Raw genomic sequence first — 23,322 nt, forward strand, 5'->3', positions numbered from 1 at the left:
TAAATGGTTAGACTTCCACTCCAGCAATTTCACTCCTAGAGGACTGCAATAGGCAAGACGTTTGAAAATATGCGTCCACGTAAAAAGTTGTACGCAAGTGTTCATAGCAGCATTATACACCATAGCTCCAAAGGGAAAACAATCCAAATGCCTGTCAACTGATGCATGGATAAAGAAAACGTGGTGTATTTATACAATGGAAGAAAATCCAGCCACAAAGGGGAATGAAGAACTGATAACGTGCTACAACACAGACAAGCCTTGAAAACATGATGCTGTGTGAAAGAAGCCAGACACAAAAGGCTATGTATTGAATGATTCCACTTACACAGAATGTCCATGTTCAGCAAATCCAGAGATAGCAGATAGACACGTGGTTGTCTACAATTTGGGGAGATGGGAGAATCATGGGGTGATGGCTAAGGGAAGTAGTTTTTCTTTCTGAAAATGTTCTAAAACTGACTTGTGATGATGGCTGTGCAGTTCTGGGAATACACAAAAGGCCACTGAATTGTACACTTTAAATGGGTGAACTGTAGGGTGTTGGGATTACATTTCTATAGAGCTTTTAAAAAAACAGTGGAGAGGATTAACGTTTGATGAGGGCTTGGGTAAGAGACCTTTGGAAGTTTCCATGCCAAATTTGTGGTGGAAGGGAGGTCTACTTATTTTCTGCAGGGGATGAGATGTGGGGTGCAATTGGATATCTGTCCAGCCCCTTTCCATTAGAAGGGGTTTTTGTCATCTCAATATGGAGGAGGAGGCAGGGACAGGCTCTCAGCAGCTACTTTGTACAACGTGTCCCTCCTGGGCCACAGTCACAGTGGACTGATTCAAGCCAAACCCTAATATCAGAGCTCCGTCCAGGATAAGTGGATCAAAGAGATTCCAGCCACCATTTGGGCTGGTCTTTAAGCTGAGATAATGTAAGAAATTTGGGAGCTGAGAGGTCAGGAAAAAGATAAGGCAAGATAAGTGACAGACAAGGGGAAACAAACAAACCAATGGGCAGAAAGGAAGTAAGACATGGAGAGTGTCTGCTCCGGGTCTGGCTGCTTTTCCAGTTTCCAAGTCCCTTCCTGAGCCCGGCTGGGCACGCCTGTCTCCCAGCCCCATGCACTTCCCCTGCATCTTTATGAGAAATTTCTTCCTTCGCTACGGTTAGCTCGAGCAGGTTTCTGGTGCTTCCAAGCCAAGGAGCCCTGATGGAGCCCAGGGCCAAGGCCGCGGGGCCGGGGATGGGTGTGAGCTTGGGGCCAGTACTCACAGAAGTCGCTGTGTCGGCGCTGGCGGTGGTAGGTGGAGGAGGAAGTCCGCTGCCCTTTGCTGTGGCTGGTGGCTTTGCTGGAGCTCGTTCCGTTGGGGATGTCACTGGGCGTCCGCACCCGTGCCAGGGCCAGCCCCGGGGCGCCACGGTCCCCGCCCTCCTGCGGGAGGACAGACAACAAGGAGCCTCAGCCCTCTGTCCCCACGTCCCTCCACCCCGGACATCACATGCCCCAGGGGCCCCCGGTACCCTCTGACCTCAGTCTTCCTGCCCAGCAGGAGGTAGGTGGCGGTCACTTCGTTGTACTTCTGGCTGGTCAAGGCCTCTTTGATTTCTTCCCGTGTGTAGCCCATGCCCACCATCACCTCTGGAGGAGAGGGATGGAGGCAGACAAGGTTCAGTCTCCCCAGGCCCTCCCTTTCACCTGTTTCTGGGCCACAAGGCAATGTCTGCTCTTGAGCCAGGCCAGCATCCACCTCCCCTTCCAAAATAAATTCTAGGCTCAAGGAAAGCAGCACCCTGATTTTCCTTGGAAGAACATTCCATCTCCCTTCGGATTATCTGGCTGACCCCTGCCTGCTCTGAGCCCCAAAGGCAGGAATATGCCCCAGGTCTGGCCAAGCTGAACCTTTCATTCCCAAGGTCATACTGATTGACTGATTGGTTCACTAGCCTTGGGCTTCTACTGGAATATCGGGAAAGGGGAGTCCAGGCCACCAGGAAGTGCTGGTGCCAGCTTGCCTCTCCTGAGGTGAGAGCTGCCTGGGAAGGAAAACTCCCAAGGATGGTCTCTGAGCGCCTGGATCCAGCCATGCCTGAAGTCTGAAACCCTCCCAGACTTTCAGTTACGGCACATGAACCAGTACATTATCACTATTAGGTTGAATCATACGAAATTGCCTGTGCTCTCAATTTCTGACCTATAAAAACAGCAACTTCTTGTGGTTCGACCTGTTATTATTATCTGGTTTTAGCCAGAGTGACTTGGGTTTTCTGTTACTCGCAACCATCAAAGTGCTGATTAAGGCAGCCAGGCTCTGACGGTGGTCTGTTTCCTCATTTGTAGGATGGAGGGCTTTGGGAAGGCTTCTCAGGGGCTCTTCAAGGGCTAATGCTTTAGGGATCGAGAGTTCTAGGCTCCACGTGGGAGGCAGTGGGACCAAAGGGGTGACGGGCGAGGTGAGTATCAAAGTGGAGCTTTCCTCCAAACATGTAGATCGCTGATGATTTATGCCTAAACTCTTCCAGAAAGGCTTTATGATTCTCTTTTTCTGTCTTAATATTAAAATCTAGTACTTATGTGCCTGGGAATCCTACCCCCTCCCCCAAGAGCCTCTTTGTTGCTCAGATGTGGCCCTCCGTCTCTCTAGGCCCACTCAGCAGGTGAACTCACTGCCCTCCGCCCTACATGGGACGTGACTCCCAGGGGTGTGAGTCCCCCTGGCAATGCGGGATATGACTCCTGGGGATGAGCCTGGACCCAGCACTGTGGGACTGAGAGGATCTTCTTGCCCAAAAGGGGGAAGAAAGATGAAACAAATAAGGTCCCAGTGGCTGAGAGATTTCAAATGGAATCAAGAGGTCACCCTGGAGGGTATTCTTATGCACTATATAGATTTCACTTTTTAGTTTTTGGGTGTTGGAATGACTAGAGGGAAATGCCTGAAGCTGTCAAACTGCAACCCAGTGGCCTTGATTCTTGAAAACGATTGTGTAACTATGTAGCTTGCACAGCATGACTGTGTGATTGTGAAAACCTTGTGGCTCGCACTCCCTTTATCTAGCATATGGACAGATGAGTGGAAAAATGGGGACAAAAATTAGATAAAGAATAGGGTGGGATGGAGGGGATGGAAAGACTTAGGTGTTTTTTTTCGCTTTTATTTTTATTCTGGAGTAAGGAAAAGGTTCAAAAAATTGATTCTGGTGACGAATGCACGACTGTATGGTGGTGCTGTGAATAACTGTACATTGTGGATGAGCACAGGGTATGTGAATATATCTCAATAAAACTGTATTAAAAAGTAAATGAACAATGGGGAGAGGAGGGGAATGAGACGTTTTGGATGTTCTTTTTTATTTTAATTTTATTTTTTGGAGAAATGAAAATGTTCAAAGATTGTGGTGACAGCACAACTATATGATGATACTGTGAACAACTGATTGTACACTTTGAATGATTGTATCTTATGTGATTATATCTCAATAAAATTGCATTCAAAAAAAAAGAACCAAAAAAAGAAAATAGAAAAAAAAAAAAAAAAGACAAAAACATCTAGCACTTATTACATGCCAGGCACTAAGTGCTTTAGGTGGATTAACTCATGTAAGATTCGTAACAACCCCATGAAGTGGGTTTTACGATTATCCCCATTTTGCAGACGAGGAAACGGCAGCACAAAGAGGAGAAGCCACTTGCCCAGGGTCACAGAGCCAGAAAGTGGCAGCACTGGGACTGGAGCCCCAGCTCTTCCTAGCAAGCCTCTCAGACGCTCCCCCACCGACAAGGTGGGTGCTGAGATGCCCCCTGCCCCATGGCTCCGTGGCCCATGGGCCTGGGGATCTGGGGAGCCCGCCCATCCCCTGCCCCTCACCGATTCGCTTGGTGTCCCCAAAGTCCTCCTCGGGCTCTGTGTATGGCTTCAGCTCCTCACCCTCGTAGCCGATGTTGATCCATTTGTCTTTCATGATTTGCTGCAGGGACGGGAGCAGAGTGGGGCAGACAGGGGTCAGGAGGAACCAGGGGGAACATGGCTCCCACCTCCCAGGTCCTGTCTCCCTAGAACCCAGGGCTCTCCGAGGCTTAGTGCCTCCTCGCCAACCACATCCCCCTCCCTGAGCCTCCCGACACCGCCTTCCGTCCTCCGCACCATCTGGGGCCCGGCACCCTGTAATCATCGAGGAGCTCATTAGCTAATTACTGGCATGGTGGGGAGGTGGGGAGGCGGATGGGGGCTGGCGTCAGGGCTGGGAGCCTTTTCCTGGGCTGCTGGGTAACCCTGCCTGGCCGCAGAAGGTGGGCCCAGGAGAGGACATGTGAGGGGCAAGAAGGCCATTGGGTGGGGGGTGAGGGGTGGGCAGGCAGAGTCTGGGGGAGTCAGGAGACGGGACAGGGGCCCGGTGGGTTGGTGGCTCACCTCCAGAGTACAGCGTTTCGCTGGGTTCAGCACCAAAAATCTCCGCAGGATGCTCTCACAGTCGGTTGACATGTAGAAAGGGACCCGGTACTTCCCTCTGAGGACCCGCTCCCGCAGCTCCTGGGGGGCAGGGGGTTACTGGGGTGGGGGTTCTGCCCCACCTCCCGGCCTCCCACCAAATGCAAGTCCTTCCTCATTCATTACACACACACACACACTCTCACATTCTCTCTCATCAGAAGCCCAGAGCCCCAGCCTTACGCCCGTCTCCTGACCTCAGTTCCCATCTGTCAAATGGGAATATTGTACTAGATGCAGCAGGTATTGTTTTTTTAAAAGATTAAACTCCATAACTTTCCACACGCATGAACTCTCACAGAGAAAGCGTATTCTGTAAGCGAGAGAGAAGGGGAGGTGAGCTGGTGAGTCTACCTGTGGGGCCTCGGTCTCCTTATTTATAAACGGGGATCACAGCACCCAGCTTGTGGGGTGCTGCTGGGCCGTCGGTGAGTTAGTAACTGTACAAGGCTCAGCACAAGCCTGCTCCAGAGCAAGAGCTATTTAAATACTAGCTCTCCTTCCTCCCCTCCGCGCTGAGGGGCCAAGCCGGGGTTCCCACAGAGCTAGGGCCCCTGGCAGTCTCAAAGGACGGGCACTGAGTCACATGCTGGCTGCTTTTTAAAATTTTTTTTCCCTAAGGGTCTTTCAAGAGGGGTCCTAGTAAGGCCGTGAAAAATTAATTCATTCCAGGCTCCGTGGCATGGCAGAGCAGTGGGAATTCCTTCCATCCTGCACCGGCACCGAGGAGGCACAAAGGGAGGGGTGGGTGGACAGGGGGCTCTCTTGGGGGTGCGGGGCCCTCTGCCAGGGGCTGGGTGGGCAGCTGCTTCCAGGGCATTCTCCCAGAAGGGCCAGGAGAAGCGTGTGCCCGGGGGGGACTCCTGTGCCTGCGGTTCATGAAGCCCAGGGCTCATGAATATTTCACAATAATGAGCATCACTTTCAGAGCACTCACCCCACCCAGTGGGGTTCTAAGCACTTTCTGCAGTTACTTCCACTTTCACAGCAATGCTATGAAGTGGGCTTGTGATACTCAGTTTCCAGATACGGAAACAGAGGCCCAGAGAACTTGAGTCACTTGCCCGAGGCGGCACAGCCAGAAAGTGGCCAGGTCTGGGTTCATACCCAGGGGTCTGGCCCCGAGCCTTGGGGTGTCACCCTGCCTCTGCTGCATAGCGGTGAAGCAGTAGTCAGGCCACCACCACCCTGATGGCAGCCCACACGCCAGGCCCCAGCGGAGGGCTTTACACTTGGATCTGGCTGCAAGGCTGGCGGTCCTTTCCTGTTCCCATTTTACAGGTGGAAACTGAGGCTCAGAGAGGGACTTGTCCAAGGTCACAAAGCAAGGAAATGACAGAGTGGGGCCTTGCCCCAGGCTGAGTGCCTCCGTCACCCCCACAAGGCCTGGGAAGGCTGGGGGGCAGGAGGCAGGGTGACAGGAGGTGACAGGGCCTGGGGAAGGGGAGACACTGGCCTTTTAAAAGGTCTCTTGGGAGTTCAGTTATAGGAAATAACCTAGAATAAGCAAATTCTTAGAGACAGAGAGTGGATTACAGGTTCCCAGGGCATGGGGAGTGGGGAATTAATTAATGCTTAATGGATCTGAGTTTCTGTTCAGGATGATGAAGAAAGTTTGGTAATGATGGAAATCAGGGATGGCAGTACACTATTGTAAATGTAATTAATGCCACTGCACCGTACACACAGAAGTGGTTAAAATGGGAAATTTTGTGTTGCATTTATGTAAGTTACCACAATAAAAATTAAAAAAAAAAAAAAGGTCTCTCATCGGCTTCACATTTGAGGCTTGGAGAGATTATTCCAGAATCGGAGCCCCCCCCAGATCCTATGTACTTCTGGGTGTCAGGTGCTGTGCTATGTGAGCACTTTGCACCTCTCATCTCAGTGGGTCCTCAAATTGCCCTGCAAAGTTGGTGCTAATACAGAGGAACAGAGGGGAGGAAAGAGGACGAGGGGCCGGCTGCCATGAAGAAGGGGTCCCCCTCCTCGTCCCTCTGGTCTCCTCTCTGATGACCTCCCCTTGGCAAGGACACCCCCGACCTTCTAATTTAAAACCGCTCCACGCTCCTCCTGCCCAAAATGCGCTGCCTGCATGGAATGATGAGGAAACACTGGGCAACCCAAATTGTGGGGTGTTCTACAAAAACTGACCCATGCTCTTCAAAGCTGTTAAAGTCATAAAAGACAGAAAGGCTGAGGGAGTGTCCCAGAGGAAAGAGATGAAGCGGGAGGGTCACTGGCCGCACCAGGCGAGCCTGGAAGGGATCCTGGACCGGGAGAAAAAATAGCCAAGAAAGGACATTATTGGGACAAGTGATGAAATTTGAGGACGGACCATGGCTTGGAGGCTGGGGCTGCATCAATGCGTACTTCCTGAGCGGAATATTGACAGGAAAACGTCCCTGGTCTTAGGAGGTATCTGATGTAGGCTTCGGGGTAAAGGGACATGCATCTGCCGCTAACTCTCAGGTGGTTCATCAATCACGACAACGGTGACAATAATGATACCACGTGACTCCACCAAGAGATAGAGCGAAGGGGGCAAAAAGCTAACAGCTGGTGAGTGTAGTGAAGGTATCACCTGCCCTTGGTTCTAGTCTTGCAAGTTTTTTTTTGTGGATTTAAAATGTCTCAAAATGAAAAGTTCAAAGAAAAATAAAAACGACACTACTCCATACTTCCCAACCCCTTCTACGTAACACCTCCCACCCCAAGCACTGGCCAGCTTCTCTTTTGCTTTTGTATTTTGGTTTCTGTCTGTCTGCCTGGCTAGATTGTCAGTCCATGAGGGCAGGGGTTTAAGTGTATGAGTCAGTGATGCCTAGTATATTCATAGAACTGTGCAGCCATCACCATAATCAATTTCAGAACATTTTCATCACCTGAAAAAGCAGCTCCACACCCTTTAGCTCTCACCCCCAATCCCCATTGGCGCACTGAATCAATGTCGTGGACAAAAGACACATCCAAGTCTTAATCTGCGTTCCTGGCAAGGTGAACCCATTTGAAACAGGACCTCTAAAGATGCTATTATTAGTTAAGGTGGGGACTCATCTGTGAATAGATCCTTCAAAGAACTTATTTAGATGAGGCCAAATTGAATGAGGGTGGGTCTTACTCCAGGCACCTGGAGTCCTTATATGCAGAGCAAATTTGGACACAGTCGTTCAGCAGCAGCCAGAAGCCAGTGGAAACCAGAGAAGCAGATGCAAGGAGGAACAGATCGCCATGTGACAGAGGGCTGCCAGAAGGCTGGAGAATCCCCGAGAAAGCAAGCCCTGCCAAAATCCTGAGGTCGGACTTGGAGCCCCCAAAACCGTGAGACAATAAATTCCTATGGCCGAAGCCAACCTGCCGTGCAGTATTTGTCATAGCAGCCCTGGCCGACTAAGACACACCCCACCCAAGCCCTGGGCAACCATCGATCATTTTCTGTCTCTGTGGATTTGCCTATTCTGCTTTTTGTATAAATAGAATCAGTATGTGGCCTTTTGGGACTGGCTTCTTTCCCGGACCATCATGTTTTGTTTTCAAGGTTCATTCATGTTGTAGCATGTACGAGGGCAAGGATTTTTCTCGGTCTTGTTCGCTGCTGTTATCCACAAGGCTGAAAGCAGGGCCGGACACGCAGGAGATGGATGATAACTGTTGACTGTGCCCTCAGGCACGGCCCGGTGTGGCCTGGCCTCTATGGCAATGGGAGCTGGGTCCTGATCCCCATCTTGCCCTGTGTCCTTGGGCCATCCTGCCATCTGACCTCTGCAGAGGAGGTAGGGGTGCGTGTGTGTGTGTGTGGGGGTGATTGCTGGGGCTTGGAGAGACCCTCTCCAGGAAAGACCCCCACCCATGCCCAGCCCTGCCTGGCACCTTGAGGTTGTGCCCGTCAAAGGGCAGAGAGCCGCTGACGAGGGTGTACAGAATGACGCCAAGGCTCCATATGTCCACTTCCGGCCCGTCATACTTCTTGCCCTGGAACAGCTCCGGGGCGGCGTACGGGGGGCTCCCGCAGAACGTGTCCAGCTTGGAGCCCAGGGTGAACTCATTGCTGAAACCAAAGTCGGCGATCTTGATGTTGGCCTCGGCGTCCAGCAGGAGGTTCTCGGCCTGGGAGGGAAGGAGGAGTGGGCAGAGGGGGGCTCGTGGCTGAAGCCCCCCAGCCTGACGTGTCCCTGCCTCCTACTCCCTGTGTGACCTTGGGCAGCAGCTTCACGTCTCTGGGCCTCGGTTTCCTCAGCCACAGAAAGAGGATCATTATAGCTTCTTCCTCATAGCGTTGTTTGGGGTAAGCACTATGTTGGCCATCATTCCACAAGGTCTGCAGAGCTGGGAGTCCCCAGACAATCCCCTGTCCCTCTCTGAGCCTCAGTTTACCCAGCAGGAAAGAAAAGAAGGCCTAATTGCTCTTTATAAGGAAAAGGTTAATTTTAGCTAACATTTACTGTGCCCCCTACTATGCGCTAGGCTCTGTGGACTGTCATTTTTCAGAGTGGCTGTATAACGTGGTGCTAAGAGTACAGATTCTGGAAGATTCCCGTCTCTCCCACTCATTGAAGTGTGACTTTGGGTGGGTTACCCAACCACTCCGTGCCTCAGTTTCCCTGTGTGTTAGCTGAGGATGATCACAGCACCTACCTCAGGGGTGGTTGTGGGGTCAAGTGTAAAGCACTTACCACAGCACATGGCACACAGCCAGTGCCCAATAAATGTCTTTTACCATGATAAGGTTTTGTTATTTAATGCCCTCACCTATTTTGGGGGGAGGGGAGGCACATATTATTGTAATTGTCATTTCACCAACGAGGAAACCGAGGTTCAGAGAGGTCACTCATGCCCATGGCAAGCAAATGGCAGAGCTGGAATCCAAGCCGGGCCCATCATCAACACAGCCTGAGCGTGGAAGCCTGTCGCCTCCTCCAGCATTTTGACTGACTACAAATCGATGCACAAATCCACCTTTCCAAATGTCACTCGCTTCTGGTCCAGACCACCTCACAACCCTCTCCTGGCCCGGGCCACCGGGCTCTCTGGCCTGCTCTCGCGACTCTCTGCCTCCAGGCTTATTTCTGTATCACACTCCAACAAGGGGACAAAACCCACAAAGACCCACTGCAGAGGGATTTTCCTCAAACCTGAATCTAACAGCTTTTCTGTCCTGCTCAGGGGTTAAATTTCTCTCCTTGGCATTCGATGCTCCTCTGCGGTCCAACCCCAACCCACATCCGGGTTGGTACCCCTGGGGCACGAACCCGACCCCCAAATTCCTTTCAGCCACTTCCAGGACCCTCCACCAGGGGGCGCGCACCTCCAGATGAATCTACACCTCCAGAGCAAATGCCTGGTCTATAGTGCAGCCACCTGCGCACAGGTGCACAGAAGGTGAGAACAGAAGGTGTTCAGAAACTTCTACAGCAACTGGTTAGTGCAGTTTTATGCCTTTTGAATCTAATGATAATAATAATAAATTAGGCTTCTATTTTGTTCTTTCTTCTCCCATTTCATTTCCTTGCAATTCATTTTCACTGTACTTTACAAAAATATCTGTCTTTAGTGGACTGGAAATTAAAAACAATAAAAAACCTGGCCCTTCCCTACAGACAGTTTGAGAAGCATGTCCGTGAAGCACTTAGCATGGGTGGCACTCAGGAGGCAGTGGAGGTAACAGAACTGGAGCCAGACAGACCCTTCCTTACCTGTCTGGTCTAAGAGAAGTACTGAGAGGTGCACTTTCTCCAAGCAAGTGTGAAATGGGGACCCCCGGGGCATGGAGAAACTGGAGGGGGCTGCCCTGCTAGGCTGGCACCCGCAATGGGGCTTCTCTCTCTCAAAAGGTCCTTCTCAAGTTCCAAGGTTCCTGTGGTTCTAAGGCCCCGGAGGCAGTGGGATCTGGGGCTCTAAATCTAAATTCTCAAGGATTCCAGAACATTCTAAAGCCCGAGAGATGCCAAAGCCCCACAGGCTCTGAGTGGGAGGACTTTATCACAACCAGTGTCCAGGTCCCATTCCCATGAGACAGAGCCAATCGGGAACACTTTGTTTCTTTCCCCTTTGTGCCCATCTCTTGTTCTGTCCCCTCCCCCCATCCGCTCCCACATCTGCTGGCCTTGCTTTTGCCACAAAAGCTTGGGAAAAAGTCAGGGGACACTGGGACTCAGGAGGAGCATGAGGAGAAAAGTGCTGGGGGAATTTGTTGGAGAGTACAGGCCACCCTGGAGGGGGTGAGGTCACAGGTAGGGGGCTTACCTTCAGGTCCCTGTGGACGATGTTTTTCTGGTGACAATAGTGCACAGCCGAAACGATCTGGGAGGGGAGGGGAGGGCCAGTTACTTGTGGCCCCTAACCCCTTGGCCTCCCCCAGGGGCTGTGACCCCACACTCAGACCAACCCTGGGGCCCAGACTCCAGGGCCTCGTGCCCAGATCCGGGGTGCTCCTGGGACAAACTCCACAAGGACACGAACTCCACTCAGACACCCACAAGTCAAGACATCCTCACACCCGTGGACATCAAACCCGAAATAATGGGACCAGCCCCCTCCCGGACTTCCACAACTGGAAACACAAGAGGTCAGAGCATCCCTGTAGCTTTAGACACACGGTCCCAGCATGCCAGGGTTCAAGTCCTCACACCCAGGTCGGCCACACCAGGGCAGCTGGACGGTGCCAGCCTCAGCCTCACACTCAGACCCCTTCACCCAGGCAAATCCACACACCTGGGCCCTCACACCTGCATGTCCTCTCACCCACACACCCATGCACCTGGACAGCCTCTTACCCACACACCTGTGCACATTCACACCTGCATGTCCTCTTACCCACACACCTGGGCCCTCACACCTGTGTGGCCTCCTACCCACACACCTGTATACCCTCTAATTCACACACCTGAGTATCCTCATACCTGCATGCCTTCCTGCACAACTAGACACCCTGACATCATCTTATCTACACACTTGTGTACTCTCATGCCTCTACAGCTCCTCTTACCCACACACCTATGCACACACACACCTGGGCATACTCCCCATCACACACCTGAACACCCACACACGTCCTTTCTCATACACCTGGGCACCCTCACACCGGCATGAGCTCTTGCCCATATCTACACCTGGGTCTCTCCCACCTGGGTCTCTCCCACCCGTGCACCTGGGCTGCCATGCACCCTCTTACGCATCTACACACCTGCATACCTGGGCACCCAAATATCTATTTCACACCCATCTTCTAATCCACATTCCTCAGCACTCTGGCACCTGCACACCCTCTCATCCACACACCTAGAACACACCTGGGCACACCCACATATCCAATCACCTGCACACTTGGGCACCTTACTGTCTGAATAGCCTGTCCCCACCCACCTGGGCACCTGCACGCCTCCACACCCACGTGTCTGTATATCCTCACACTTGGGGAACTGCAGGTCCACTTCACCCCCCTCCAGACTTAAGCCCTCCAATTTACTGGACAGCCCAGACCCACACCCAGCAATCAGACCCTCCCCTCCCAGGATCGGGGTGCACCCCTCCCAGCCCCACCCTCGACCCTGACCCCGACCTCACCTGTCGGAACTTGGCTCGAGCTTCCTTCTCCTTCATGCGACCATGTGACACGAGGTAGTCAAACACTTCTCCTGCAGGCAGAGGTGAGTGGGGTCAGGGCAAGGGTGTGGGGCGCAAGGTGCAGGGCAAGAGGGGCGGGGCCTCACCGGCACTGGCGTATTCCATCACCAGGTACAGCGTCTTCTCGGTCTCGATCACCTCGAAGAGCTTCACTGCAACAGCCAGGGTGTTAGAAGGGAAGAGAGCCCCCCACCCACACCCCCAGCTACACTCGCTAACTATGTGGATGTGCTGCCTATGGCACTCCCCTACTCAAGAACCCTCAATGGCTCCCTACTGGTGGCAAGAGTTTTCAATCTCCTCAGCCCCCCCTATCACCTCTTCCACGTTCTCTCTCACATTCCAGCTGGCATTCTGGCCACGAGGCCAGGGATTTGTGTCTGTTTTCCTCACTGCTATGTCCCCGGTGCCTGAGTAAGCAGATGGACAGATGCATAAATGCTGCAGCCACACCCAGGCTGGGGCTAAATCTTGCTTCTCTCAGGAAAGACCCCTCTGCTCACTCTGCCTAACCATAAGGGCAACGATGAAAACACTAAGAGTGGCTCTGACAGCTTAGTCCCGCACCAGGCGTTTCTGTGCCTGACCTTCTCCAAGCCTCACATGCCCCTGAAGCAGACCCTCTCACCACCCCCATCTCCAGAAACTGAGGCTCAGGGAGGTGAAGCGACCAGCGTGAGGCTACCCAGCCAGCGCGGCCGCCAGGAGAAACCAGGTCTACTCTAACCGCTGGACCCCTCCTCTCCTTTCTCCATGTACCCAGGTGGGTGCCTGCCCCGGAGCCCACTCCCTTCCCCTCCTCACCAATGTTGGGGTGGTTCAGGCCCTTCATGATGCGGACTTCTCGGAACAGCTGGGGAGACAGAGAAGGGTGAGGGTGGTGGGTGTCAGGGACCCTTCTTCCACCAGGCGCCAGCAGGAGGGCAGGAGGGGTCGGGTGGGGGACCGGTCTCTTCTGGGGACCCCGCCCCCCACTCCCACCCCTCTCCTTGGGCCTCACCTTCTGCAGGCTGCTGGGGTTCAGCTGGGTTTTGTCGATGATCTTAATGGCAACCTAGAAAGAGGGTGGGTCAAACCAGGTACCATATGCCCCCAGGCTGGGAAAGGCCCCCCGACTCCGATCGCCCCAGAACAGGCTTCTCTCGCCCCCTCTCTCAGAGCCCTCGATCTGGGCTGTTCCTAGGGGTGGAGGGACCAGCCTCAAGACCTCTGCACACGCTGTTCCCATTGCATCTGCAGGAAAATATCCCCCGTTCCATGGTGGGGACCAGGTGGGGCTGCTCCAGGCGTCTGCTTGAGCGGGGAGGGGGTCGACTGGGACCTGGAGGGGGCCTCTCTGTGAGGGCATCTCAGGTCATTCATCCATCACTGATTTGTTTTGAAGGCAGGAACCGTGGGGTAGTAACTACCAACCGCAGCTAGCATTCCCGAGCTCCGACGTGCCAGCTCCCGGCTCACACACTTTACCAACGAGAACTCATCTCATCTCCCAGCCACCCTATGAGACAGGGGCTAGGATTATTCCCACTTAACAAATGGGGAAAGTGAGGCACCGAGCTGTTCGGCCACGTGCCCTCAGTTACATGACTAGTAAGTCGTGGGCCAGGATTTGGACTTATATGGACTGATAAGAGTCTACCTCTTACGCACGTAAAACTTTCAAAAAAAAAATTTTTTTTTTTGGAAAGAATACTGAGGTCATAGAAAAATAGAATGTTACTAACTCTTACCTACACTTATTTTGCATTTAGTCAAGTCTTCATTTTGAATACACTCTGGGGTGGGACACTATAATTTTTTTCCATAGGGAGGGGCCTTGAAAAGTCTTAATCCAGCTTTCCCAAAGGGTCTTGGGGAAAGAACCCACAGATCCACTCAAAGAACTCTCACTGCTGGAAGGAAGCCCTGTGTCCTTAAAGCTGCTCCTTTCAGAAACCCGGAGAATCATATACAAGATCCACATATGGGGAACAAAGTGTTTTTTTGTGGCAGAGAGGGTCTCTTAACTTTTTAAATATTGTTACAACCAGGTTTTCAATTCTGACAAACGCTTTCTTATGCCAGCACGGAGATAATCATATGGTTTCGCTCCTTTAATCTGTGACTGTGATGGAGCACATGAATAAATTGTCAACAGGGAGAGAACTCTGCATTCCTGGGATAAACCCAGCTTTGTCATTACACAGCTTTTTTAACTGACATGCCAGATTCTGTTTCCTAATATTTTATGAGCTGTTTGTGTCTAAATTCATAAGGAAAATGGGCATATAATTGTTTCTTGTCGTGGTCAAACTTGTGCATAAAATCAGTTGGCCGGTGAGACCTCTTTCTTTAGTCTTTGGAGGAACTGGCATTAATGTGCATGTTTGCTTGACTTTGCCCATTGATGCACCGGGGCTGAGATCTTGTGTGTTCGGCACAGGCAGCACTGGGGCAGGGAGAGCCCATCCAAAGCCGGAGAAATTGCTCCAGTCACTTTCTCTAAAGCTAAAGGTATGTGTATGTGTGTGTGTGCACACAGAGGAATCATGAAACTAGCACCACCTTTTTTTTTTTCATCAAGTGTGTTAGAGGCATCACTTCTAGGTTACAAGGTTTACACTGGCCCTTTTGACAATAATCTTTTCCATCCTTCTCAGTAAGCGTGCCCACCCTACAGGGTGGGGGAAATGGGGGGGCAGGGGCGTAACTGAGAACTCAAGGTGAATAAACATGGGTTGTTCTCCCCAGCGTCACCGGCAGATGCAGCAGAACCAAAGTCCACCACTAAAACAGGGAGCTGGCCCAGGTTCAGACATAAAAGCCTCGTGAATTCTTAGAAATGCAACACACGGTTCTGCAGAGATTTCTGGACAATGCCAGGAATGCCTCTTTTCTCCATTACGGTTGTTCTAGAAAAATCTGAGATGTTCAGAGGCATTCCAGAGAGAGTCATGGACTGGCCTAAAAGCCTCAGGGCAAAATGAGCCCCCAACCTGGGCTCTGCCGAGCTCTGGGCCGACAGGATCCCGCCCCGAGTCCCAGCCCACCCCACTCACCTCCCGGCCCGTGAGGATGTGCCGAGCCAGCTTGACTTTGGCAAAGTTGCCCTTCCCGATGGTCCTCAGCAGGCGGTAGTTGCCCACGTGGGGCTGCTCCTCGGGGCAGGAGGCGATGGAGTTCCGGCAGCGGGCACCCAGGGAGCGGCTGGACCAGGACGGCCCTTTGTCCGAGGAGCGGCCACTGCCCAGGGTGCCGTGCTGGGTGGGGGAGAGGGTGCGTGAGCTGGGGGTGGAGCCTGCCCCGTCCCCCTTCAGCAGCACCCACTGCAGGGCAGTTTCCTCTGGCCCTTTTTGTACCCAGGCCACAGAGGACCATGATGCCTGGGGGTCCTCGCTTCCTTCTACCACGAGATGTTTCCGAGAACAAATACACCTGGGGCTCCCAGACACCGCAGCAGCCAGGGTCCCAGGCCAGTGGACCCCTTCTTCAGCCCTCCCTGCAGCCAACCTACCCTCAACTTCCTTTTCTAATTCCAGGTACCTCCGTCATCACCACAAGATTCTATTCTATGTGCTGCAACCCAATCATTGTTGACCCCAATCCGGACCCAACACCCTACCCCAACCATAGCCTCTCCCAATGCACCCCCCCGCAACCATCACCTCCTAATGCCCCCCCATTACCTCCCAATGCTCCCCAACCATCACCCCAATGCTCCCCCAACCATCACCTCCCAATGCTCCCCAACCATCACCCCAATGCTCCCCCAACCATCACCTCCTAATGCTCCCCCAACCATCACCTCCCAATGCTCCCCAACCATCACCCCTAATGCTCCCCCAACCATCACCTCCCAATGCTCCCCAACCATCACCCCAATGCTCCCCCAACCATCACCTCCCAATGCCCCCCCAACCATCACCTCCCAATGCTCCCCCATCACCTCCCAATGCTCCCCAACCATCACTCCTAATGCTCCCCCAACCATCACCTCCCAATGCTCCCCAACCATCACCTCCCAATGCTCCCCAACCATCACCCCTAATGCTCCCCAACCATCATCCCTAATGCTCCCCCAACCATCACCACCCAACTCTCCCCCCCAATCATGACCCCTCCCAATGCTCCCCCCACCATCATTGCTTCCAACATTCTATTATGCCCATCACTGCCCTCATTCTAGCCCCCAAATTCTACTCCAAATCCAAATTCCCACTTTTACTGCCCCTAACATTTTATTCCAATTGCTGTCGCCTCCAATTCAAACATTTTCTGCTCCGGTCTCTGACACCGTGCTTCTGTGGAAGACGCCACAATGTCCTCACCCAGCCCCCCACCATCGTGGGAAACTCTGCTGCTGGACGAGTGCCTCGCTGTCTCCCACACCCCCTGTCCTATCTGTCCCCGACGTTCTGTTCCTCCCGTCCTGTCCCTCCTGGGCCTCTCTCCCCCGCAGGTCACCTGCCCGCTCCAGGCTGGCCTGTCTGCTTGTGAGCCCTGCGGCTGCACCTCCCTTTCAGCACCAGGGCCGGGTGAGGGTGGCATGCGGGTGCAGTGACCAGCCCCCGCCTCCAGGTGGGGAGGCCCAGAGAGGTGAATCCACTCGCCCAAGGTCACACAGGCTGTGAGCCTGATGTTCCCCACCACTGCCCTAGATGGCCCCACACCCCCACATCACTTTTATTGAGCAGCACTGGCTACGGGCCAAGTCTCCCATATTCCAGGGAGGAAGACTGAGGCTTGGAGAGAGAGGGTGCCTGGGGAGGGCCACACGATTCGTTCACAAGTGACAGAAACACAGTGCCCCCCCTCATCTGGGTGGCAACAGCCACCACTGCAGGGGTCCTGCCCCCGAGCCCTCACCCTGACCTCTGATGGGGGTCTGATGACAACCACAGTCTCCAGTTGGGGACCCCAAGGCTCAGGCAGGTTAAGTGTCTTGCCCAAGGTTCCAGGGCAGCTGGAGCTGAGCAGGGATTCGAAGCCAGGCTGCTGGTTCCCGAGCACCCAGCTCCTTTCCCAACCCCAAGTTTCCTCCCAGGGGAGGGGGGTGGGGAGATCCTGGCGATAAGGCCCCCGATCTGGGCCACAGTAAGGGCTGGGAGAAGAAGGCCCATCGGGTGGCACCAGGGAACCCTCCTGGGGGTGGGCTGGCACCCCAGTGCAGGCAGCGTGGCTGAGGGACCCCTGCTAGGGGCAGCTGGGGCAGTGAGTGATGAAGCCCCCAGGGGCCGGGGGTGGGAGCTAAAATTGGCCGGCACCACCAGCTGGCCCGGCTCCCTCCTGCCCGGCTGGCGCCCCAACACCCGCCTGTTGCTAGGGAATCTACAGAGTGGCTGGGGGTGGGGGGCTCCTGGAACCCAGGGTGGGGGAGCGTGACCCCACGTGGCTGTTGTCATGGTAACCAGGTGGCAGGAGAGGGGGCTGCGGTGGGCACCCTAAAAGCCAGCAGGAGAGAGGTGACCTCCCCTTGGACCAAAAAGGAGGTTTTACCATCTAGAGTCGAGGGGGGGGGGCGGAGAGAAGGGGATCAGCTGTCCCCAACTCCCCATTATGCACAAATCTTGACAACGAAAGGAGGAAGACGTTCTCTTATCAGGCCCATTTTACAGGGGAGGAAGTGGAGGCCCAGACAGGTGAGGTCACACAGGTAGGGAGGGAAAGAAATGAGATGTGAACCCCAGCTTAACCGAATAATTAAAGTTGTTGTAACAATAATAATGATAATAGCAGCTAGGCTCTGTCTGGCCCTGTGCCTCTTACTCAACGTTAAGCTCACCGGCTCCTTAAAACATCCTTATAGGAAGGCCTGAACATCCACCCCATTGGAGATAAGGGACCTGAGGCCCGATAGGATGGCAATCTGCAGGCTCACGCCACAGCTAATGACAGGCCCAGCTGAGAACCCCCGGCCCATGTGACTCAGACCCGGGTCACTGTCACAGCTCCCACCTGTGAGCGCTCCCTACATGCCAGGCTCATCCGTCTCGTCTCTAGGTAACCCCCATTTTTCCAGAGCAGGAAACTGAGGCTCAGAGAGGGAGAACCAGTTGCCTGAGGTCACCCAGCAATCCGGCTGGCAGAGGCAGAATTTGGCCCCTGGACTGTGACTTCCTGTAGTGACTGGAGAAGGGGGTGGGCATCTCATCAGAGACTCCAAATTGGAGATGGGGTCCACAGTGATGACATGGGGTGAGGGTGGGTAGTCTCTGTGAAAGAGGGTCCTGGGAGATGAAGACAGGCAGAGATGGATCTCTCTGGTGGGATCTGGGAATGAGGGGCTCCGGGAGACGGGGTCCTAGCAGAAGGCCTAGGGAGAAAGGGACAAAGACCCCAGCTGGGGAGCAGTCTGGGATTGTCAGTGGGAGGGTCTTCAGCAGGGCTGAGAGGGACTGGAAACACGGGAAATGGGGTGGACGTCTCCCAGAGAGTGTTATGGACTGAGGGAATTGGGGGAAGGGGATTTAGTTGGGAACGGCAGGGAGGGACAAAGCCATCGGGGTCAGGGATCTCCCTGGACCAGGAGTCTAGGTCTTGGGGAAACTGCTAGAAATTGGAAAAGGGGGCTTCTAGGGACAATCCTTGGAACGAGAGAAGGTCTGGGGTTCCCGGATGTCCTGGGGAAGGGGCTTCCCAGAGGAAGCAGGGTTGAGCCTTGTGGGGGATCAAGAGACCTAGACATTTGTGGAGAAGACTTCCAGCAGACAGACCCCGAAGAAAAGAGGGCTGAAAGCCAGGCAGAACCAGCAGCTTCAAGTCCAAGAGTCTTCTGGAAGGAGGGTCTGGGGCCAGGCCTGTGGGCCGAGGGAGGCCCCTGCAGTTGAGAAGGTGGCTTCCCTGGGAGGCCAGATCTCCTGCAGGAAGGTGGAGGCCTTGGGGCAGAGAAGGAATGGGGGCCTGGAAATCTAAGGGGAGAGATTGGGAGGGAGGGGCCCCGGATGAGGGGAATGAGATGTTGCAGATTTGGGGAGGGGGGTTGCCCAAAGCTGAGGGGTTGCTACTGGGAGGTTGAGGCCTGGAGTCAGAATGGCCTAGAAACAGGAGGCTGGGGCTGGGGGCCTGGAAGCTGGAGGCCAAGGCTTCCTGGGGAGGAAGAGGCCAGCGAGGGTGTGTCCGGGTGGAGTCTGGGGGGGGGGGGCTGGGGTACTGGGAATCCAGGGACAGAGCTGCTTGGAAAGTGCGGATCCCGCCTGGGAGTGGAGAGACCTTGAAGGAGCCAGAAAAGGCCCTGGGCCTGGGAAAGGTGGGGAGCAGCTTCCTGGGAGGGGGTGTCCAAAGGGCGAGAAGGATCCAGTGGGACCAAGGGCTGGGAATGGGAGGAGGGCATCCTGGGGAGCCCTGCACCCAGATCCAGATGGGAAGGCCCTAGCAGGAGGCACGACTGGACCAGGCCTTCTGGGAGAGGGCCAGGGCTGGGCCTTGGGGGTCAGGGGCCCCGCAAATCCCGGAGGGGGCAAGTGGTCGGTGCGGATGGGCTGGAGGGGAAGGGGCTTTGAACACGCTAGGGAAGGGAGGGGCTGCTGGAAGGCAGGGGAGGGGGCTTCCTGGAGGGAAGAGACCCGAGCGGAAGCTGCCCTGCAGAGCGACAAGACTGGGGTCCCGAGAGGGGCGCCCCCAGGGGTCGGGCCGGGCTGAGGAGGTGGGGAGGGCCGAGAGGCCTGGAAGTCCGGGAGGAGGGTGGGGGTTGGCGAGCGGGGCCGGGCCCGGGAGACGAGGGCAGGGGCTCGCGGGGCGAGGGCCACGGTGAGGCGAGGGATCCGGCGGCCCGGCCGGGGCTCCCCAAGGGGCCGGGCCCCACTCACCGTGTCCGAGTTCCGATCGTTGCCCGGGGCCAGCGCCGTCCGCGAAGACATCTTCTCCCAGTCCCTGGGGGCGGGAGCGGCCGGGTGGGGGGGGCGGGGGTCCCGGGGTCCCCTCTCTTCCCCTCCCCCCCCCGGCCGAACTGGGGGCACGAGCTCAAAAGCTGGGCGCCGGGGACGCCCGGGTTCGCGCCGCGGGAGAGGGGGCAGGGCGGGGGAGGGGAGGGGACGCCGAGGGTCCTAGTGGCCCCGCAGAGTGGGGACCCCGGGCGCCATGGGGGCGACGGGCAGGCGGGCGGGGGCCGGGGAGGGGGCGCGGAGCCGGCCCGGGCGGCGGCGGAGGAAGGAGGTGGAGGGGCCGGGGAGGAAGGGACGTCAGGGGGAGGGGCTGGAGGGCGGGGCCGCCGAGACCACGCCCTCCTGCCGCCGGCCCTTAAAGACGCAGACAAGGCCGGGCAAGTTGCTCTGGGGGCGTCGGCAGGTCCGGGCGCGCTGGGGAGCGGCGTGTCCTTACAGGAGGGCGAGGACTCACTGGAGAAGAGAAGGGGAGAGAAACGCCAAGGCAGAGCGCCAGAGACGGAGAGAGAGATATTGAAGACGACAGAGACAGAGAGGCAAACAGAGAGACAGGCAGACACAGAGATGGAGAGAGAGAGAGGTAGGGAGAGAGAGACAGAGAAGCACAGAGAGACAAGAAGACAGTGAGACAGAAGGAGGGAGAAACATGGGGAGAGAGGCAGAGAGAACAGAGCCCCGTAGTCCCAAAGGCTGAGACCCCCACACCGAGAGAGACAAAGAGAGACACAGAGATGCGGACATATGTAAAGATAAATGGAGATAAGGAGAGACGCAAGACAGAGACAGCCCCCTTCTCTCCCAGAGGCAGGAACCAGGCAGACAGAGCTCCCAGGGAGGGCGGGGTGTGGGTGGGGCCTCCGCAGAGTCACCGACCAGCCTGGCTAGCAATGCTGCCCCCCACCCCGACCCTGAGGTTGGGGGTTGCAGTCTCCTTCCCTCTGCCCCGAGGTTGGGGTCTAAAGACCCTCTCTACCCGGCTACCTGGCCTGGGACAGTAGTTATTCTCGGAAGGGGCATCGCCCTACTCCGGATGGGCAAACTGAGGCCAGAGCGGGTAAGGACTTCGAAGTCCACTAGACGAGGGTGGGATGGAAGAGAGGCAGGAGGGCGGTGCGGAGTCCCGGCCCGGGAATCCTCCTGCCCTACCGTCCTTCCTGAGCCTCAGTTTCCCCGTCTGAGAAATGGGCGTGGTGATAACAGCAGTGTGCTGGAGCCGGTTCACGAGAGCCAACTATTAAAGTCTCAGGAATTTGGGGAGCTGGTTGTTAAATGCAGCCATTATGGAAAAGTTAAATTATGTACACTTACAATTAAATAAATTGTATTGAAAACAAAGTTAATAATACTTATCATGTCCTAATTATTTTTACTACATTTTACTATGCTCCTGAGGTTATTTTCATTTATTGTATCTGCATGGTGGAATTGCTATATAATGGTGGGTTACTATGCATCTCTTCCCACCAGTGCTTTTAGAGACATTGCCCCGGTAACTTGAAATTAGCTCTGGTGGAAATATTTACACCACGGAAATTGGCAAATGTTACAATCAAGGCAAACTACGAATCAGGGCTCCCCCTACCCCAGAGTCAGTTTGTTAAGCCATTTACCAGCAGGCCACTTGCTGATGCTATCAGCTACATAGATTCATGGAGGCTTCTTCTGTGTCAGGCACTAGGGACCACCATTATCACCCCAATTTACAGACGGGGCAATTTATAGAAGAGAAGGCACATGTCCAGGTCACGCAACTGGTGAATGGTACGTCTTGGATTTGAACCCAAGTGTTCCTAAACTCCAGGGTTTGGGCTCTTAACTACTATGGTTTCCTGTCCCTGCATAAAAATATTATCATCCTCGGTACACAACGAATCATTGAGAATGCGTAAGTAAAGTGCTTCTCCCAGAGCCAGTTTAGAATTTTGTAAGCCAGTGACATTATTATCACTGTTATTATTATTCAGCAAATGGGACCCGAGGAGTCTCAGGAGTGGTGGGAGGCAAAGAGGGAGGAATCCAGGATGGTGTTCTAGAAGCTTTCTTATCCTAAGGGCTCTTCGGGGTGAGGAGTGGGGTCTTTGGGAGGGATGGAGGAGCTGGCCCGCCCCTCCCCCCTTCCAGCCCTGGCACAGGGAGCTGCAGTTCTCCCTTTCACCACACGGGGGCAGAGGCTCACCTCCCTACACGCATCCAATCCACCTCGCGCCCACCCTTCCTCCCCCCAACCCCAGTCCTTGCGCACCCCATTTCCCAGATGCTGGGACTGAGGTTTCCAGAGGGAAGGTGACAACATGGATGAACCTCTAAAACATGGTGCCAACTGAAAGAAGCCAGAAACAAAAGGTCACATAGTGTATGATTCTGTTTGCGTGAAATGTCAAGGACAAGCAAACCCATAGAGATGGAAAGATTCGTGGTTGCCAAGGTCTGGGGGGGGAGGAAAGACACTGGGGAGCGACTGCTAATGAGTCCGGGGTTTCTTTTTGGGGTGATGAAATGTTCTGGAATTAGATAGTGGTGATGGTTGTGCAACCTTATGTTTATAATAAAAACCACTGGATTGCACATTCTAAAAGGATGAATTTTATGATATGCGAATTATACCTCAATTTTTTAAAATATTAAATTTTTAAAATAAGAGGGGGAGGGTCTGGGTGACATTCCACAGTGGTCGTGCCTGCAGCGGGCCACTCGGTTCCAGCCCGATCTGCCGACTGATCACACCCGGCCCCAGCCTCCCTGTTCCTGCCGATCGGCCTCTCCCCCCGCAGCCCACTGTCTCTAACCAAGGCCTTCAGGACCTTTGAATCTTAAGCCCAGACCAACTTCCCCTAAGCTTCCTGCCCACACAGCTCATGCTGCTGCTGACCCCTGACCCCGACCCCAACTTTGCCTACACCGGTCATCGCTTGCCCCAGCCCCAGACACCCAGGCTGTGCCTGAGCTCCCAGACTGCCCCCCCAAACCTAAAACCCAGCCTTAAACTTAACCCTAAGCCCCCCATCCAAGCCCACCCAACACCCAACCCTTCCCCAGCCCCAGCCACACCTGCAGTCTCCATCACCAATCCCAACTCCATCGGGAAGTGCTCCGAGCCCACCTCCAGTCCTCAGCTCTATCCCGCCCCCATTTGTGCATTCCTTTAACAAATCTCTACTGACATCTACTATATGCCGGGCACCAATCTGGGATATAAAAATGACCATGTGGACAAAGTCTGCTTCGATGAAACTATATCCTAGTGGGGGAGTCAGAAAAACCCACAAGGCAGGTAATTTCTGATTGGGAAACAGGCTATGAAGGCACTGAAAATCGGGGTATGGTCCCCGGGAGAGGGGGGTGCAGGGCGAGCAGGGGC

The 23,322-nt window shown here is 54.5% G+C and overlaps 1 protein-coding gene across 3 annotated transcripts in view; it reads right to left on the reverse strand.

Annotated features, from left to right (window-relative positions):
- The window catches only part of MARK4 (microtubule affinity regulating kinase 4), a 31,555-nt gene extending 11,364 nt beyond the window's left edge, over window positions 1–20,191 (reverse strand). Inside the window, exons 1-13 of one of the 3 annotated variants that reach the window (XM_037819836.1) lie at window positions 19,890–20,191; window positions 18,040–18,210; window positions 15,144–15,344; window positions 13,106–13,159; window positions 12,910–12,958; window positions 12,192–12,257; window positions 12,046–12,116; window positions 10,726–10,782; window positions 8,353–8,589; window positions 4,405–4,524; window positions 3,862–3,961; window positions 1,525–1,634; window positions 1,268–1,427 (exon numbers count right to left, since the gene is read on the reverse strand). In XM_037819836.1, coding sequence (XP_037675764.1) covers window positions 1,268–1,427; window positions 1,525–1,634; window positions 3,862–3,961; window positions 4,405–4,524; window positions 8,353–8,589; window positions 10,726–10,782; window positions 12,046–12,116; window positions 12,192–12,257; window positions 12,910–12,958; window positions 13,106–13,159; window positions 15,144–15,344; window positions 18,040–18,069 — 1,255 coding nt within the window. In that variant the 5' untranslated portion in view covers window positions 18,070–18,210; window positions 19,890–20,191. The remainder of the gene's footprint in view (window positions 1–1,267; window positions 1,428–1,524; window positions 1,635–3,861; window positions 3,962–4,404; window positions 4,525–8,352; window positions 8,590–10,725; window positions 10,783–12,045; window positions 12,117–12,191; window positions 12,258–12,909; window positions 12,959–13,105; window positions 13,160–15,143; window positions 15,345–18,039; window positions 18,211–19,889) is intronic. The other 2 variants (XM_037819835.1, XM_037819837.1) reach the window with 2 other exon arrangements.
- Between the last annotated feature and the right edge of the window lie 3,131 nt (window positions 20,192–23,322).

Source organism: Choloepus didactylus, chromosome 27, assembly GCF_015220235.1.
Source record: "Choloepus didactylus isolate mChoDid1 chromosome 27, mChoDid1.pri, whole genome shotgun sequence".
Lineage (NCBI taxonomy): Eukaryota > Metazoa > Chordata > Mammalia > Pilosa > Megalonychidae > Choloepus > Choloepus didactylus.